At 35.6% G+C, this 17,710-nt stretch overlaps 1 protein-coding gene and 1 pseudogene across 1 annotated transcript; both read left to right on the top strand.

The window, feature by feature from the left end:
• The first annotated feature begins 242 nt into the window (after nt 1-242).
• LOC125812824 (uncharacterized) lies at nt 243-2,704 on the top strand. Its single transcript, XM_049492284.1, has 2 exons — nt 243-435; nt 2,655-2,704. Exons 1-2 carry the CDS (start codon nt 243-245, stop codon nt 2,702-2,704), a joined length of 243 nt encoding a protein of 80 aa, XP_049348241.1.
• Nucleotides 2,705-15,933: 13,229 nt separating this feature from the next.
• Nucleotides 15,934-17,030, top strand: LOC125812823 (uncharacterized; annotated as a pseudogene).
• The last annotated feature ends 680 nt before the right edge of the window (nt 17,031-17,710 follow it).

Raw genomic sequence — 17,710 nt, 5'->3', positions numbered from 1 at the left:
AATTACGATGACAAATATTTTAAGCAAGGTTGCAAATATAACATTATTTCAAGTTCCCAAAATGAGAATTAAACATATTGTAATAATTAAGCAGTGGTTTATCGACATGCGACTCTTGTTAGCATTTTTGTGGTCCTGAACATCCGGGACGCCTAAGACTATATGGAGTAGGAGTTACGAAGACTACTTTGAAAAAAAAAGTTGACAATTCAGAATCAACTTTAAATGCAACAACTGATGGAATGCAGCAAATGCAAGAAAGGATGCAGAAAATGGAGAAACAAATGGAGGAACAAAAGAAAACCGTGCGACTAGGAGTTATTGCAGATGTAATTGCACAACTCAAGCATGCGGGATTAATTGATTCTAACATACTGGCAGCATTGTCCATTCCTTCACCAAGCGAACCTACTTCTATTCAAGGGGCTAAGCAAGGTTGGTGTCACTAATTCTATGTTTTGTGTGTTTCTTCTTCTTCTTTATGTTTCTCTTGCAACTCTATTTCCTTTCTCTGTTGCGACTTTGTTTATTTTTCTATTGCGACTCTTTTTTTTTTGCTCTTCTTCTTCATTTTCCTATTGATGGTGATATGGAGGGTTAAACCAAAGACCTTCCATGAGTTACTATGGTTTAGTACAATTTACGTTGGAGGTTCAGTTGGTGACTTTCTTTGCCTGCTCAATGCAGATGTGGGCATTGTGCAGATTATATTGAATTGTACAGATTATTATTGTGAAGTTTTTAGAGTCCTAGCCAGAATCTGCAGAAATTTTTGAATGTGCTCTAAAAATGTGAATGTGCTGAAAACTGCATTTATATTTTGAAGTGTCATGTACTAAATTGTGGAGCTTATTTGTGGTGAAATTGTGCTGAAACAACACAACTTAAACCTATCCAAAAAGAATTTTACACATAGAATAGTCTGCTTGAATGGTTTTTTTCAATTCCATCTTTCAGAAACTCTTTCAGATTTCTCAAGAACTGAGCTTGTTCACTTGTACCTTCTGTGTTTTCATCACCAGAAAAAGATTGCCATTCTATCCACTTGTGAGCTATAACTTCACAAATACCTTTTGCGATGTTTAGGGACAGCTTCTCATACCCTATATATCATAGAGAAAAAGACAGATTTATTAGGAATGTTGTTCACTAGTTTATTTTCCATTATTTGTAGTTTAAATTAGACAAAACCAACTATAGATTATAGTAGAAAGCTGGAAAGCACCTTGGATCTTCATCCAGTGTGCATCATTTCATGAGCCAAAGTTGCTCCCAAGTCCAACCTGTTTACAAAGACTAGTTATGCATACCATAAAATTTAAGTGGGGAACTTGTTTCAACCTTACATATCCCCTCTTAAAGACTAGAAGTAAATTATCTTTGGGAAAACATAGACATCAATCCCAATTTAGGTGACATAGTGGGATGAGTAACATGAAAAAACCTACTACTTAAGGCAAGAACAATAACTATAAATGGTTGTTAATAGTGCAGTTTTTTTGATAGATTCTTTGAATCCCGAAATATGTTGTGTTTAATGCAAATGAGAGATGCATCTACTATTCTAAATCATTTCACTTCTTCGACTGGCCATACTATATATTCTAGGATATGTTCATCAGAAGTGGCATCTTGTGATTGTTTATTACATGAAATATGAAAATGCAGATTCTTTTTATATTTTAAGTATATAGCTTGTAGATAAACCTATTGGGTATCATACCACTAAATTAGTCAAACCCAATTTTTCTAAAACATGGCTTCCTTTGGCCAACCTGGGCAGCTACTGGTAGGTGTAATTGTTGTAGAATGTCGAACCATTTAAATAGGAAGTCAGTTGTACAGTTTGCCTCTCTATATATGTGATTGCACTTTAAGATTTCCAGCTGATTTGTGAGCCTCTGAAGGTCCTGAATACACTGGTGGAGTGCCGATGGAGGTTGGCTGTTGTGAGCCTATACCCATGTTGTATGCACTAGTCCATCTTTATCTCTCATTATTTCTACAAACAACAACAATTCACCTAGTGTAATCCCTACTAGTGGGGTCTAGGGAGTGTAGGAGACAGACCTTACCCCTATCTTTGTAGGGTAGAGAGTATCTACTGAACTAAAAGTATTTCTGACAGGCACCAGATTTAATGTAACAGTAAAAACAACAACTAAACCTTAATTTGAACTAGTTGTCACTGTCCATATGGTTCCTTTGCTTCCATTATCTTCTATTATTAGCTAGAAGTCATGAACATTACACATACATGATGGCGACCAGTTTGGTATTTCTTTTGTTCCTTTGTTCGCTGGTTTGGTAACAAAACAGAGAGAACTAGCTGAAGGTAGTTGTTCTGGTTGGAGGGGCCGGGATGTATGGTATTCTTTACACTGTCTCCAGTTGGGATGAGATACATGCATTCATTTTGGGATTATAGACTTCCAACTCCCCAAGCTAAAGCATCTATGGCAGCAATGAAGTTGCGGAAAAGTTTGAGATTAGTCCATACTCCATATATATAGTTTAATGTTATTTGAGTTTATTGAATTATATGTATGTCTTAGATATAGAGTAATAACTTTGTAATATATGACTACTGTGGAGCCATTAAGCTTTTGCGAAAAAATAGCTAAATTATTTATATTTTTTCTAATTGTATGTAGGTGATGAAATCGAAGAAGGCGATGAAAGCAGTAGTGAAGACTTGACATAGAAGCTGAAATATTGTTAATGTTAACTTTACTGATGTTCTAGAAATCTTTTATTTTTGAAGATTGAAAACTGTGTGGTGCATGCTTGTGTTTCACCTTTTTTGAATGGTAAAAATATATTTGTAGATATATTTTGGTTTTATGGATCTTGAATTATAATTTTGGTAATGAACATTTCTTTTCGTGAACGATTTATGTGTATTTTATGTTATAAAATTACTGCAATAGCTCAATAATATAATATTTATGGAAGTTCACCGATAATATATATATATATATATATATATATATATATACACACACACACACACGTTGCAATAGCTTAATAACAACTATTGCAGAAAGTAAGAATTGTTGCAGTACCCTATAATAACCGTTTCATTACCATGTAACAGCTATCGCATTATTCTGTAATAACCGTTGCATTACCCTATAACAACCGTCGCAATAGAATGAAATGGTTTTTGAATAGAAAGAAAAATTGTAGCCATAGCCTCAAAAGAACTGATGCATAAAACTCTTTTCCAACGGTTCATAACCGTAGCAATACGATACTAAGCATTGGCAACTTATTAAAATTAAAACTGTGGCAATAGGTCTATCTACTGCTACGGTTTTTTGAACCGTCGCACATAACCATAGCAACAGATCTATTGCTACCTGATCTGTTGTAGTGGTTGCTTTAACCGTTGCATTAGACCAATGGCTACGGTAGGAAAGTCTATTGCAACGGTACATGAACTGTGGCAATAGATCAAATTTCTAGTAGTGGCACCTGTATTAGTTTAAGGAGGATTAACAGAAGGCTTATGAACTGAGCATTCAGTTTTAAAGGAAGGAGCATTACAAGGATTAGGGCAATCTTTCACTTTATGATCAAAGCTCCCACAATTGAAACATGCACCAGAAGCTCTCCTGCAAGTGCCATAATGATTCTTTCCACATTGTGGACAAGTAGGAACGTGAGGCTTGCTTTGGCCAAAATTTGGAGTGCTAGTTGTAGAAACTTCTGATTTGTTTTGCCTTTGTTGAGGTGGCCTGTTATCACTACCAGCCTTAGAATTATCAAACCTTCCCCTTTTGGATGGACCCCCAAAATCTGGTCTAGGCTTTTGGAATCTGTTTTCATTTCTACTAGTTTCTTCTTTATCAATTTGTTCCCAAGTAAAAGCAGCAGACACTAACTTATAAAATTTCTCATGTTGCAGGATCGCCACATTCTTCCTAATGGAATCATTTAAACTGTCTTCAAATTTCATGCACTTGTCTTTTTCCTCTTTAATAATACCACCAGCATAGCGAGAGAGCCTTTGAAACTTTTGTTCGTATTCAGCAATAGACATGCCTCGTTACCTTAGATTCAAAAACTCCTTTTTCTTTGCATCACAATAAGCAGGTGGGACATACTTCATACGAAATTCCTTAAGAAAATCATCCCAAGTAAGAACAGAAGGTTTTACCTTGGCATTCGGAACACTTACCCACCAATCATAAGCATCCTTTTGTAATAGTGAAATAGCATACTTAAATTTGGCAACATCTGAACACTCCAACTGCTCAAATACCCTCTCCATGCGATCAAGCCATTGTTCAAGATATGTGGGATCAACAGTGCCTTCAAACTCCTCTCCACCCATTTTCCTAATTTTCTCAAAGTTAATCATGTGGGGATCATGTATCGATTCAGCAATATGGTCGAAGAATTCAGCCATTTGTTGAAAATGAGGATTCATGGTTTGAGTACCATGATTCATGTGAGGATGTGGACTAGCTCTTACACCCTGATGGTTTCCCACTTCAGAAACACTAGTGTGGGGAACATACTGATTTGAGATATGTTCTCCAACCCCTTCCAGTGCATGAGGTTGGGAAACAGAGGCACCCGAACCTTCACGAGCAGCTTCCATAGGTCGGTCAGAAGAACTGGCCATAACTTAATTCTTTCAAAAGGGAAGATCACATTGCATTAGGGACAGGTACTAGATGCATATGCACTCTACATGCGATGCAATTATCTTAAACCATATAAGCGAACAAATGATCTAAATAGAACCCTTTTTGAAAGCAAACAACTATATTAGTAATTCACAACAAAAGTCCTAGAACCACAAACCTAGGATCTAATACCAACACTTGAAGCAATCCTTTCAAGACGATACCACTACCTAAACAAGAAATCTAATTAAATACTTGCGACATTTAAAACCAATTAATGAGGGCATACTGATTTTAATCTAGTAGAAGGATTAGATTCATAACGAACTCCAAAAAAAAAAAAAATATTTAAGCAATTAACCGACCAGATCTTCATGCATATGTTAACCTCACACTCGAGGGTGAAATACCAAGAATATTACAAGCTTCCGAGTACCGAAATCAGGCGGCTCATGCTTCACACAACTTTCAAGACATATAGCAAATTAGAATATTACAACACTTGGGTTTACACATCTCAAAAAGATAAAAACGTATAACCATACTTATATTACAATCCATGGTGACATGACCAAATCAGCCCTCCAAATCTCCTGTAAAATATACGGCACAAAGATCATGTACAAGTCCCAAGGTTATACAAAATATATATGCCTATATGCAAATGTGATCTTCCTTAAGGCTTTCAAAATCTCCATCATCAATAGCCAGCTTCAAGCATCATCGCGAACAACCCCTATAGCTCAGTGGTGTACAAACTCTAGGTTTGGAGCCCTTAAATTCACCAAGTTATCATTCTCAAGTCAAGGGCGGCACGATCGAAAAAAAATCAGTAAACAATATACAAGGAGTATCAAGTTCAATATATAAAGGTCCAAATGTCAAGAATGCTCATAGCACAACTTTTCAAGAAATTCAATAACAAGGCTCACCCAATATATACCTCATGTCGTCACACCAAGAACGAGCAGGTATCAAGAAGGGTCAAAACCCAATAATCAAGAGAACCAAGAACCATATTAAAAAATGGCTTCCTAGTTCGTACTTAAAATGGACAACTTCCATTCTTAAGACGAACTAAAAATCCAGAGTCAAGATGGCAAATGATCTAAACCAAGAGGCATGCCAAGAGTGAAAAAGTCACAGCCACAAGAAGGACAAGGTCCCAACAAGAGTGCTAAGTGATCAAACAATCCGTACAAGTGGGCGAGTTACATAAGCGTCTTTAATGTATTAAAGAATATCAATACGACAATGCAAAGTGACAAGAGGTAACCAAGTTACCACGATAACTTTCAGATATACCAGCAGGTAAAAAGAGTACAAGTGTACTTTTATACACAAACCGCAGTTCTTTAGCACAAAAACAGTCCAACAAAACTCCACGAGTCAAACCGTAGCCCTAGCAACGTATCAAAGTCTTCAACTAGTTCACGAGGATATACAACCTTAAAAAATGAATTCAATAACTTATTTACTTTCTATCAGCTTAATAATGATGACGTAAAATAGGGTTATCATCACAAGTACGCCTAGCCTGTACAAATACGACTATGCTCCCAAACAGTAAATTTTGGCCATCCTAGTGCATCATGTGGCAACTAAGATTTGAAATGGCAAACGGCAAAACTGGACTGTATAATCTTCATGAAAGATGTAGATACCTCTCTTAAGGTTGCAAACAACGAAGAATCACTCCAAAATGTATTTTGCATAAAAAGTTATATTCAAAACACTAACAGTTGTCCATACAGGATTACAAACTACAGAATCTGGACAGAACTTGTCCTATGATGCGTCCCATATTTCGAATCCATAACAAGTAAATTAGAGTTTAACATAAAGATAAGAGTTGTACATATACGAATTATCTCTCCAAATCATATTTATTCACAGTTAACAAAGTTCAATAGAACGAGATATGCTTAATCTACTAAACGCTACCCAGCTCAAAAACAGGTTTTACCACTTACCAAAGAGAAGAGTGTAACTCGATTTCCAGCCAAAAGGACCAAGATTTTCTCTTGTGATCTTGAAGAACAACAGGTTAGATAATGTTCTAAGGGTCTTATACTTCAGGTGAGACGAATTTCCTAAGAGGAGGTGTCAAAATATAGTAACACAAGAGGTGCTTATCATATACACACCTGTCCATAAAAGTTGGCTGCCCAAATACTTGTGTGCTGCCCAAATGCATACATATACACCTATATATATATCCTTCACCTCTGTTGAAAGCTATACATATTTCTAATTAAAACATGACGCAAATACCCCCATACAATACATTAAATTACGATCACAATTATTTTAAGCAAGGTTGCAAATATAACATTATTTCAAGTTTCCAAAATGAGAATTAAACATATTGTAATAATTAAGCAGTTGTTTATCGACATGCGACTCTTGTTAGTATTTTCTGGTTGTTACACAATTACCTTCATATCTACAAATCATCAACATTCAGTCAAAATTTGAAAAAATTAGGCATTGAGGACACTAATCATTGAGCTAAATGGACCTTAAATGAGTGCAAATCTACCACTCATCAACACCCCCAACTTAAAATTTTGTTTTTCTCAAGTAAATCAAGAATACAATAAGCTCAATAAGGGTGTCTACAACAGTACTCAATGAGAGATAAAATACAAGTGCCACAACAAGACTATTCGCAATAGCATGTTACCCTAAATCATGATCAAAAAGCTTCAAATGTTGACTAACTAGTAAAAATACAAGTTCAAGCTCACTTCAACTTCTTGTCTAATGTAAGAACATGTTTCAACAAATGCATTCAAGTGACCTCACATCAAGAATGATTCCATGCTCTCACGAAGCAAATTAACAAAGGTAATAGGGATCAATGTAACTCTCACTCTCCCAAGTGAGAAACACATGCAAGCTTTTTGTCCCATAGGTTTGACCATATTTTCCAATCATCACACCTCGTAGTTCATGAAAGATCTCAAGGATCTTTTCATCTTGGAATGGGGCTGAGGGTTAAAGCATGGTCAATTTGGACTAGCGATTTGACTCTTTCAAAGCGTTGTTGCAATCATCATTACCTCTTCTCAAGTTCTTTTCCTTCTTTACCAATTTTGAGAACTCAAACTTTAGCTCTTCACTGAATTATTTGGAATCCCATTTTATTTCATTCACTTCTCTTTTCATTCTCACTTTTTCAAGGCATTTTTTTATAAGGAGGGGTTCCTTCTTTTTGCAAACCTTTTAGATTTTAGATATAGGGAGAACGTTGAACTTATGGCCTATTTAGATGATGTAATAAACTGGTCTCTAGTGGTGCACGTTTCAGTTGTATCCATGAAAATATTTCCAACTATGTGGGAATCCCACTTCATGAATATCAAACACAGCAGTCAACTTTCCCCCTAGTAATATTAAAAATAAAAATGAAACTCCTAATAAATGGATTTGTAGGAGGGGTTCCTTCTTTTTGCCCTTCACTTGGCTTGCATTCACCCTTCCTTTCCATACCCCCAACTTAGGGTTTTCGCCTAAGTTGGCTATTAAAAAATCACAATGCTTCTAAAGGATTTTTAGTTAGAAGGTAGGGATAATTTTGTTCAAGAGGTTTCTTTTGGTTGTCAACAAATAAGTTAGCCTCAAGTGGTGCCAACATGGATTCACACCCTCACAAGGTAGTCACAAAGGCTTTATGGACAATTTGGTTCCCACATTGAATTATTGCCCAAGATCATGTCTCACATTCACCAAAAGTCACACAATTGGACCAACAAGGCAAATCCTAAGACTCCTCATGCATGCTTTCAAGTAAAACCTCACTACACATGAAACTTGGAAATTCACTCATTTAGCACATATAAAGAAAATCAAAAGTGTACGTGTGATGTTCATTGCAAGTCTCACATCAAAATGTAGCTATTCAACAAAAGATTCAAAGAGATTACTCAAAGGTTTAACCACATCAATTTCATTCTCGCAACACCAACACAATGCATCATGCTGATCATGAGAACTATTCAAGACATCGATATTGAACACAATTAATCCTCAACTTTTTATCAATGAGAACTTCTAGCATTTCACAATTTTAAACTCATGGGGGGTTGCACTATCAAGAGAGAAACCAAAATAGAGAGAAAACATCAAAAGAGCACTCTAATACTTAAAATAGCTAACTAAAGTCAAAAGGGGATACTATTTGGGCCCTTTTACAATATGCCTCACCCCACTATAAAGGAAAGAGCAGTGCTCTCTATGCATATGAATGTTAGAAAGAGATGAAGGTAGAAACATTCACTAAGCTATCATTGATCGATGGATCTCCAAGTGAAATCGGATTGCCTATTGGGGTTCTAGTGTATGACAATATATCATTTACTTCAACGGGAAACACCATAATCTCCCAACGAGCATGGGACGATTTCCTTTTCCTACATGACCATCCCTGAAATCACTAGTGGGTTACCCATGTTTCATGTCAGATTAGGCGGACTGCAGCGGGTTAGCCCAATGGAATGGGCGCATTGCTTAGTAGGTCATGAGTATCAACGAAGTAGACAGTAAACACCTAAACTTGAGTCCCCCGCTAGGCAAGCTCGTTGGAGCAATGCCTATTGTACTCGATGGATCGTCGATCTTCTCTTACCATTGTCTATTACACAACACTTGCACATGTGAACACCCACGTTGTTGAAAACAACTAAGACTTGGGTTGCCTCTCAAGAAGCTCCTAATTTAACGTCGTGGTACGACGTGGATATGATCTTCAAATATCATCCAAATACACCACTTCAACAACCCGCACATCCTGATTTCCTCCAAAGTAAGACTTATGCACATTAACCTTGAACCTTACCCCCTTTGCATCTTCAAGCTTAATCGCCCCATTGTCATACACGTGGGTGACAGTGTGCAGACCAGTCCACTAGGACTTGAGCTTACCTTGGAATAGCTTCAACCTTGAATTGAGCAGTAGGACCAAATCCCCCACTCAGAAATCATTAGGTAGTATCTTAGCTTTATGCTACCACTTAACTTTTTCCTAATATAGAGTGGGGCTTTCGTAGGCTTTCAAATGGAATTCATCTAGCTCAATGATTTGGTGTACACGACCTCTGGAAGCAATATCCCTGTTAAGATTTATCTTCTTCAATGCCCATAAACTTTTGTGTTCCAACTACACTAGAAAATGACAAGCCTTACCAAACACTAACTTGTAAGGTGACATTTCAATGGGAGATTTGAGTGATGTATGGTAATACCAAAGAGCATCATTAAGCTTGCTCGACTAATCGGTACAATGGACATTCGCAGTTTTGGCCAAAATGTTATTTATTTCTCGATTAGATACTTCAACTTGGCTGGTCAATTGTGGATGGTATGGCGTTTCAACTTTGTGCTTGACCCCATATTTTGAGAGGAGGGTTTCAAACTATCAATTGTAAAAAAGGGGACCCAACATCACTTATAATGTCTCTTAGGGTACCAAACCTAGTGAATATGTTCTTTTTGTCGAAATTTGTGACAATTTGCACTTCATTGTTTGGTAATGTCATCGCTTTGACACACTTGGAAACATAGTCCACTACCACAAGAATGCACTTATTCTCAAAAGAGCTAAGGAAATGTCCCATTAAATCTATTCCCCAAACATCAAACAATTCAATCGCAAGGAATTGTGGAAGAGGCAATTCATGTCTTCTAGATATAATCCCTTGGAATTGACATTGGACACAACACTTGCAAAGTGCCTGAGCATCCCTGAACATTGTTGGCCAATAGTAACCACATTGTAAGACTTAAGAGGTTGTACGAACGCCCCCTGATGACCACATGTTGGGGAGTCATGACAAGCTTCAAGGATCTCATTCACATCTACATCAGGCACACAATGCTAAATAATATTATTAGCATATTCTCTAAACAAGAAAGGTTCACCCCATATATACCTCTTCAAATATAATAGGAATTTACTCTTTTAATGACTACTCATATCATCAGGTAACAAACCACACACAACGAAATTCGCAAAATCAGTATAACAAGGAATAGAGGGTGTGGAAATTACCATTACCGATTCATCTAGAAAAGCATTATCAACGTCTTTCTCCTCAACAACTCTAGCATCTGCCTCCAACCTTGAAAGATGGTCAGCTACTTGGTTTTCACACCCATTTCTATCCTTCACCTATATTTCAAATCCTTGAAGAAATAACACCCATCGGATCAACCTTGGCTTAGCCTCTTTCTTCGCCATCAGGTGCCTTAAGGCTACGTAGTTCGTGTGAACTACCACTTTGGTACCCAACAAATATGCTCGAAACTTCTCAAACCCATATACCACAATCAACAACTCTTGTTCTGTTATAGTGTAGTTCTTTTGAGTACAATTCACCATTTTACTAGCATAATAGATAGGATGAAAGAACTTGTTTTTGCATTGCCCAAGAACTGCCCCTAAAACCAAACCACTAGCATCGCACATCATTTCAAAAGGGAGATTCCAATCAGGGGTAATGATTATTGGGGCTAAGACAAGTTTCTCCTTGCGTATCTTGAAAGCCATCATACAAGTGTCATCAAAAACAAATGTGCTCTCTTACCAAGAAGTCTACATAATGGCATAGCGATCTTGAATAAATCTTTAATAAACCCTCTATAGAAACCGGCATGACCATTAATGTTGCATAAGCATTAGTCAATCCAAAGGACATAACTAGGAACTCATAATGACCATAACGGGTCCTAAAATCTATCTTCAAGATGTCACTTTATGTCACCCTCAACTCATGATAGCCAGCTCTGAGGTCTGTCTTATAGAAGCAAGTGGCATCCCGAAGTTGGTCAAAGAGGCATTAAATCTCGGAAGGGGGTACTTATTCTTTATGGTGACTTTGTTCAACTAGCGGTAATCGATACACACTCTAAGGGAACCATCTTTCTCATGAATAATACCAGAGCACCCCAAGGTGAGACACTTGGCTGGATGAAACCCTTATCAAGAATATCTCTCAATTTTTCTTTCAACTAAGTTGGATCCATTATATATGGCGGAATAGAGATCGCTTAAGTATTTGGAAGGATATCTATCCCAAAGTCTATTTCCCTTTCAGGAGAGACTCCCGGAAGATCATCTAGAAAGACCTCTAGAAACTCCCTCATAACTGGGACTAACTAAAGAGGCGATGTCTTAACACTAGAGTCATTAGTTCAGACTACATGATAGATGCACCCCTTAGAAACTAACTTTTTGGCATTAAGGTATGAAATAAAATGACCCTTAGGCTTTGCTGAACTATTCCTCCACCCTAAAGTTGGATCATTAGGAAACTGATAACTGACTACTCAAGTTCTATAGTAAATTGAGGCATAACAAGCTGATTGTGCCTTATGTCTTGCATAGTTAATCAGTCTTTCATCAACTAAAATATGAGATATTGCAACATTTTCTTGTGTAAATTAGTTTAAATGACATTAGTTTTTGTTGTTTTTACTAAGCAAGCCTCGATTCTCTTATAGCTAATCGATTTGGTTTTCTCGAAATCAATGAGTGGACTTGAAATCAAATGTCCACGTGACTTTTATATGAATAGAATATTTTGCCCACCTAGTGATTTTTTATTGAATTTCAAACATCGTGAGACAAAGATTAGACTTTGACATCAATCTTATACTGGCATTTTAGTAGTTGTGACAATCTTAGGCCATGAAATAGTGAAAGCAGGAAATTTTAATTAATACATCCCTTCCTTTTTCAAATTGCTTTGAATTTTTTTATTTTTTAATTAAGTCGACGTTCTATCATAAACAACCTCTCTACTACAATCTATAGCTTATATTTGGTAGAACTATAGTGCAAGAAAAAGGCTCCGATTGTCAAATGTATCACTCAAAAGAGGAGGACTTAAAATAACAAAAGGATCACATGTTCCAAACTATAAAATTATTTAGTACGCCAAATATTGATTGACGCCAGATCTCTTAATTTCTTTAGTTGGCGTGATGATAAAATTCACATAAAATTGGTCCTTCATGCAAGCTGCTAGAGAACAAGACAAATAGAAGAAGAAGAAGAAGAAGAAGAGATCCAAAGAAGAATTAGAAAAGTTGTGTCCGAGAGTACCTACAAGGTTCGAAATGATGTTTTAAGATAATCAAGTAAAAAAAGTTATCTCCTGCGGTGGTCACCAGTAATGAAATGTCTCATGCTCAAACAAACTTTAGATTAAGCTAGCATTTGATCAAAATCTTATCTTCAATTTCAGAGGCATAGTTAATAAAAACTTATTACACAAAACAATTGAAAAGGGACGTGTCCTACATACCAACTTCTTGCTTGGTACTATAATGAGATGTATTTACTTCAAGGGGTAGCCCCTCTAGTTATTATCACCCTCCTTTATTCGTGGTCTTAACGATAACATCAGGACCTGTCGAATAACGTCATCAAGAAAGGAAATTACTACGTTTGGGAGAAGTATATATAAAAAAAATGGCATGTTGAAATAAATAGAAGTGTAGATAATATACCTAGTATTTGATCTATTCAAATAGAAGAAAGTTCTTTCAATCACCATATTTCTACCCCCAAATCATAGTCTAAGTATTTGTACTTGGATCCGTACCCCTATATCATGAAATTAAGATCATGAAGAATCCGACCTCTAAATTCACATCATCGAACACCCTCACCCAAATCTGAGCAACTTAGGTTAAAAGCAAAATAGTTCTACCCTAATGTATCTTGCAGACTACATGAAAAACTTTGCATTTCTTTTGAGTTTAGAAGTACAAAGTATACAACACAAAGATGAAAATCAATTGCTATAAAAGCATTTTCAAACTTTTTTGCAACTAAAACAGTCCTACAGGACTATATAGGACTAAAACCATTCACCCTGCCACATTTATTTAAAAATTAAAAAAAAAAACAATCATTAAAATTTCTTCAAAGCTTACCAACAGACAACAGAGTTATTTTTATAGAAATTTCAAAAAAAAATTGCAGATGAAGGAATCAGATCCTAAAACACTAAAAGGAAAATTGTATTTTCGCTCACCTCTCTTTTATGTCTTTGAAATAACATACTTAAAACAACTTCCGTAATAAATTGCATATTTCACGACTTAATTCATCCTTTCTTGTCCTCAAGTCACTTACTTAAGTTAGATGTGAATGTGTGATTACATGTATTTGATATGATAAAAGTTATTTTGCGTCCACTTCCTATGAACACACTAAATATAACAATTGTCTATATGTTTTCGATACAGGGCCTACTTTAAATATTGTGTCACATTCATTTGATGCTAGCAATTAAGATCAAGACTTGCATCAACGGCCGAAACATCACCAAATACCACTACAGATTAACAAAATCCGAAAGACAATGACATCAACTATGTTTTTTCATAGTGAATAGATCAATTTCACCATAGTAACACTTGGGACATATAAAATAGACACCAAAATACAATTAAAAATTCCTGAAATGTAAACCCACAAATTCCAAGTTTTCATATCACAATTCAATTCTCACTCAGTTGTACTTCATACATAATGATCCCAATAAGAAGATTGTTATGAGCTAAATCAATAGATTGGGGAATCGATTCATACCTTATACTTGCAGACTCACATTCTTCCATATTTTGTGGCGCAGACAGAATTTCAAAATAAGAAACACCAAATTAGTGCAAAGTTCAATATCCTTTTTATATATATAATATAACAAAAAAATTATATCTAAAAAGTCTTTTTTTTAATGAGAAAACATTTGGTTTGTAAGTTTGTCAATTTTGATAATTCCAAGTTTAAAAAATTGCAAAATGTTCCAAGTACATATGCAATGTCTAGAGTGCAATAAAGTCTTCTAAGGAGCAAAGCAACCATCATAACATTTGAAATACTGCAAGTTCAAATTACCACTAAGTAAATCAAAAGCTACAATATAAGGTGTTTCCAACCTTGTCATGCCACTATTACAAAAACGACTTTATAACGGCTAGAAACACCTTATATTTCCTTGATAAATATGTATTTATTGCAGTGACTAGAAACACTACAACAAATTTCGTGATTATTTATAACGGTTGGCTAAGCAAACTCTTGATAAACAATCACGAAATTTGTTGTGATTTTCGGTTGTCTAACAATTTCCTAGTGAACGGTGATAAATGTCATAACATAGTTCTTTGAACAAGTGAAACATTTTCTTCTCTTTGTTACGATAACAAGCTTCTGCAATCCCACTGAATTCTTTGGTAGAAACTTCAAAGGTTCGAAAAGCTTACAAAACTCTGCTTCAGATCACGTCTTCAAACGTGTCATTAGGCAGCCGACAATCTTAACATTCTTGAAATTGGAAAATAGTGTTTGAAATTCAACTCGCCAAATTGATATTTATGTTTAACAATCACATTATACGAAAATTAAAGCTTAATATCATCACTAGATGGACACAAATCAATCTTGTCATCAATAGGATCAACTAGAGTTGGTACTTATGCTTAACAAACATTAACTATATTAAAGCTTAGTATCAACACTAGATGGACATAAATCGATCTTGCAAAAAAATCAATTTTTTCATCAATAGGATCAACTAGTGTTGGTACTTATGCAGTTATGCTGAACAAATATATTATTTCTAAATTTAAAGCCATGTGTCAACACTAGATGGACACAAATTGATCTTGCAAGAAAATCAATTTTGTCATCAATAGGATCAACTAGTGTTGGGTACTTATGTTTAACAAACACATTATTCTGAAATTAAAGCTTAATATCAACACTAGATGGACACAAATCGATCTTGCAAGGAAATCAATTTTGTCATCAATAGGATCAACTAGTGTTGGTACTTATGCTTAACAAACTCATTATTCCTAAATTAAAGCTTAGTATCAACACTAGATGGACACAAATCGATCTTGCAAGAATATCAATTTTTTCATCAATAGGATCAACTAGTTTTGGTACTTATGCTTAACAAATACATTATTTCTAAATTTAAATCTAAGTGTCAACACTAGATGGACATAAATTGATCTTGCAAGAAAATCAATTTTGACATCAATAAGATCAACTAGTGTTGGTACTTATGCTAAACAAATACATTATCACCTAATTTAAAGCTAAGCCAACCCTCGATGGACACAAACAAATTATCACAAAATTAAAGTTAAGTATCAATGTTAGATGGACACAAACACATTATAGAAAACCATTGTACTTGAACTTTAAAAATTTAAACACATTATGGATAACTAATACTGTCTTATTGATTAAAAGTTTCTTTTTTATGGGAGCATGCTGAAATTAGTTTCTGAAATATTGTGCGCTCGAGGAGGTCAGAAGTTGAGGCCTTATCTATGTGCGCATGTTAGTGGTTTCCATACTTCAAAGGTAAAATGGTTGGACTTGATGTTACTACTTCATGCAGCCTTTCTATTTTCATATGTGCATACATAACATTGGCAGCGGTGACTGAATGCTCTTCCTTCTGCCTTGTTTACTTGAATGGTTCTCCAATAGGACATGGCTATTTATACCTAAGCTCCACTTGTTAATTCTAAGATTTCTTGTTTGTTTTATCTAGTGCTGTGTTTGTATATCTTTCAAACAAAGACGGTCTTTACATAAAATAAATGCAGAAGAGTGCTCACTAACTTCATGAAAGTCACAAATTACATGGGAATCAGTATGTCTTCCTGTTTCCATACAAAGATTGTTGGAATGAACTCTATTGTTTCAGAGTGTCAGTTTCATATTGAGATAAAGGATCAAGTGAGTCAAGAATTATTTTTTCTCTAGAGAGTCTAGACTCCTAATAAATTTACATTCACGGACATTGTTTCTCCTTCCATCCCAAGTTTGATTATCTAGTTTTTTCAGTCTCATACAACTAAAGCTTAAATAAATTTGAATAATTTTAGAGTTCTAATATTAGAGTAATTTACGAATGTGTTCGAGAAATTTTTGGACCATGTAAACTTCAATTTAGCTTTATTATAAGTACGGTTATGTATGTAGGATGATTAATCAAATACCTGGATTACTAGAACTTCACCAAAGATAAGAGGAATGGAGATGCGAGGGTCTCACTGGCTTGCTGTTGTTGTTGTCATCTTCGGTGGCGTTCGCCGGTGAATACCTCGCCTTCACTGGAGTTGGTTGCTCGCTAGTCAGAGCAGCTGGAGTTGATGTTTGTTGTTGTCGTCCTCACTAAAGCGGAGGAGAAGAGAGAAAGAGGCTCGCCTATTGGAGCTGGTCCTCGCGCTGCTTCTGGCCGGCGAGGCCTTCGCTTGCTGGCGAGAATAACAGATCACAGGCGGCACCCGATCGCCGACTGGTTTTCGCGGCTGCTCGTTGGCCGGCGCCATTCACTGCTTCGCCTGTGCTGCTAGGAGAATAGAGGAGAGGGAGAGATAGTGGCTGGTTTTCACAGCTGCTCGCTTGTCGGCGTCGTTCGCTGCTTCGCCTGAGCTGCTAGGAGATGAGAGGAAGATGAAGAAAGAAGGATGGCTTAGGGTTTTGGTTCTTTTGGTTTAAAATAGATAAGAATGAAGATTTGATCTCAGCCTTTGGTTTGAATGATATGGACGATCAAGATTTGATATTGTAGTTGATTTGGATGAACGGATGGCTGAGATTAAAGGATGGGGTTTTGAGAATCGAATTGAATCAAATATATGCTATAATTGAAAAGTGTTGAAAGGCTATAATTAAAATAAGCAAATGGTCATAATTGACATGTAATTGAATATGAAAGGCTGGAGTTGAAATAGAATTGGATAGGAAGAGGGCTATGAATTAAACAAACTGAACAAAAGATGTTATAATTTAAATGATTTAAGGGGAGATTAAGGAAATGTTATTCAATTAATAAAATACTACTTATATTAAAGTATTTTCATATAAATTAAACACACCTAAATTTAAAAATATTTAAATAAAGTAGTTATATCAAGTTTAACTATTGATAAATATAATAATTTATATTAAATCATAAATGATTTAAGGGGAGATTAATGAAATGTTATTCAATTAATCAAATACTACTTATATTAAAGTATTTTCATATAAA

Source organism: Solanum verrucosum, unplaced genomic scaffold (assembly GCF_900185275.1).
Source record: "Solanum verrucosum unplaced genomic scaffold, falcon-dt-bn FXZP01000114.1, whole genome shotgun sequence".
In the NCBI taxonomy this organism is placed as follows: domain Eukaryota; kingdom Viridiplantae; phylum Streptophyta; class Magnoliopsida; order Solanales; family Solanaceae; genus Solanum; species Solanum verrucosum.
This window is presented reverse-complemented; position numbering and strand designations above follow the sequence as displayed.

Coding starts and splice junctions, on each gene's coding strand:
- LOC125812824 (XM_049492284.1), top strand. CDS start 243: ATGCAGCAAATGCAAGAAAGGATGCAGAAAATGGAGAAACAAATGGAG. Junction 436..2,654: donor TATTCAAGGGGCTAAGCAAG/GTTGGTGTCACT, acceptor AATTGTATGTAG/GTGATGAAATCGAAGAAGGC.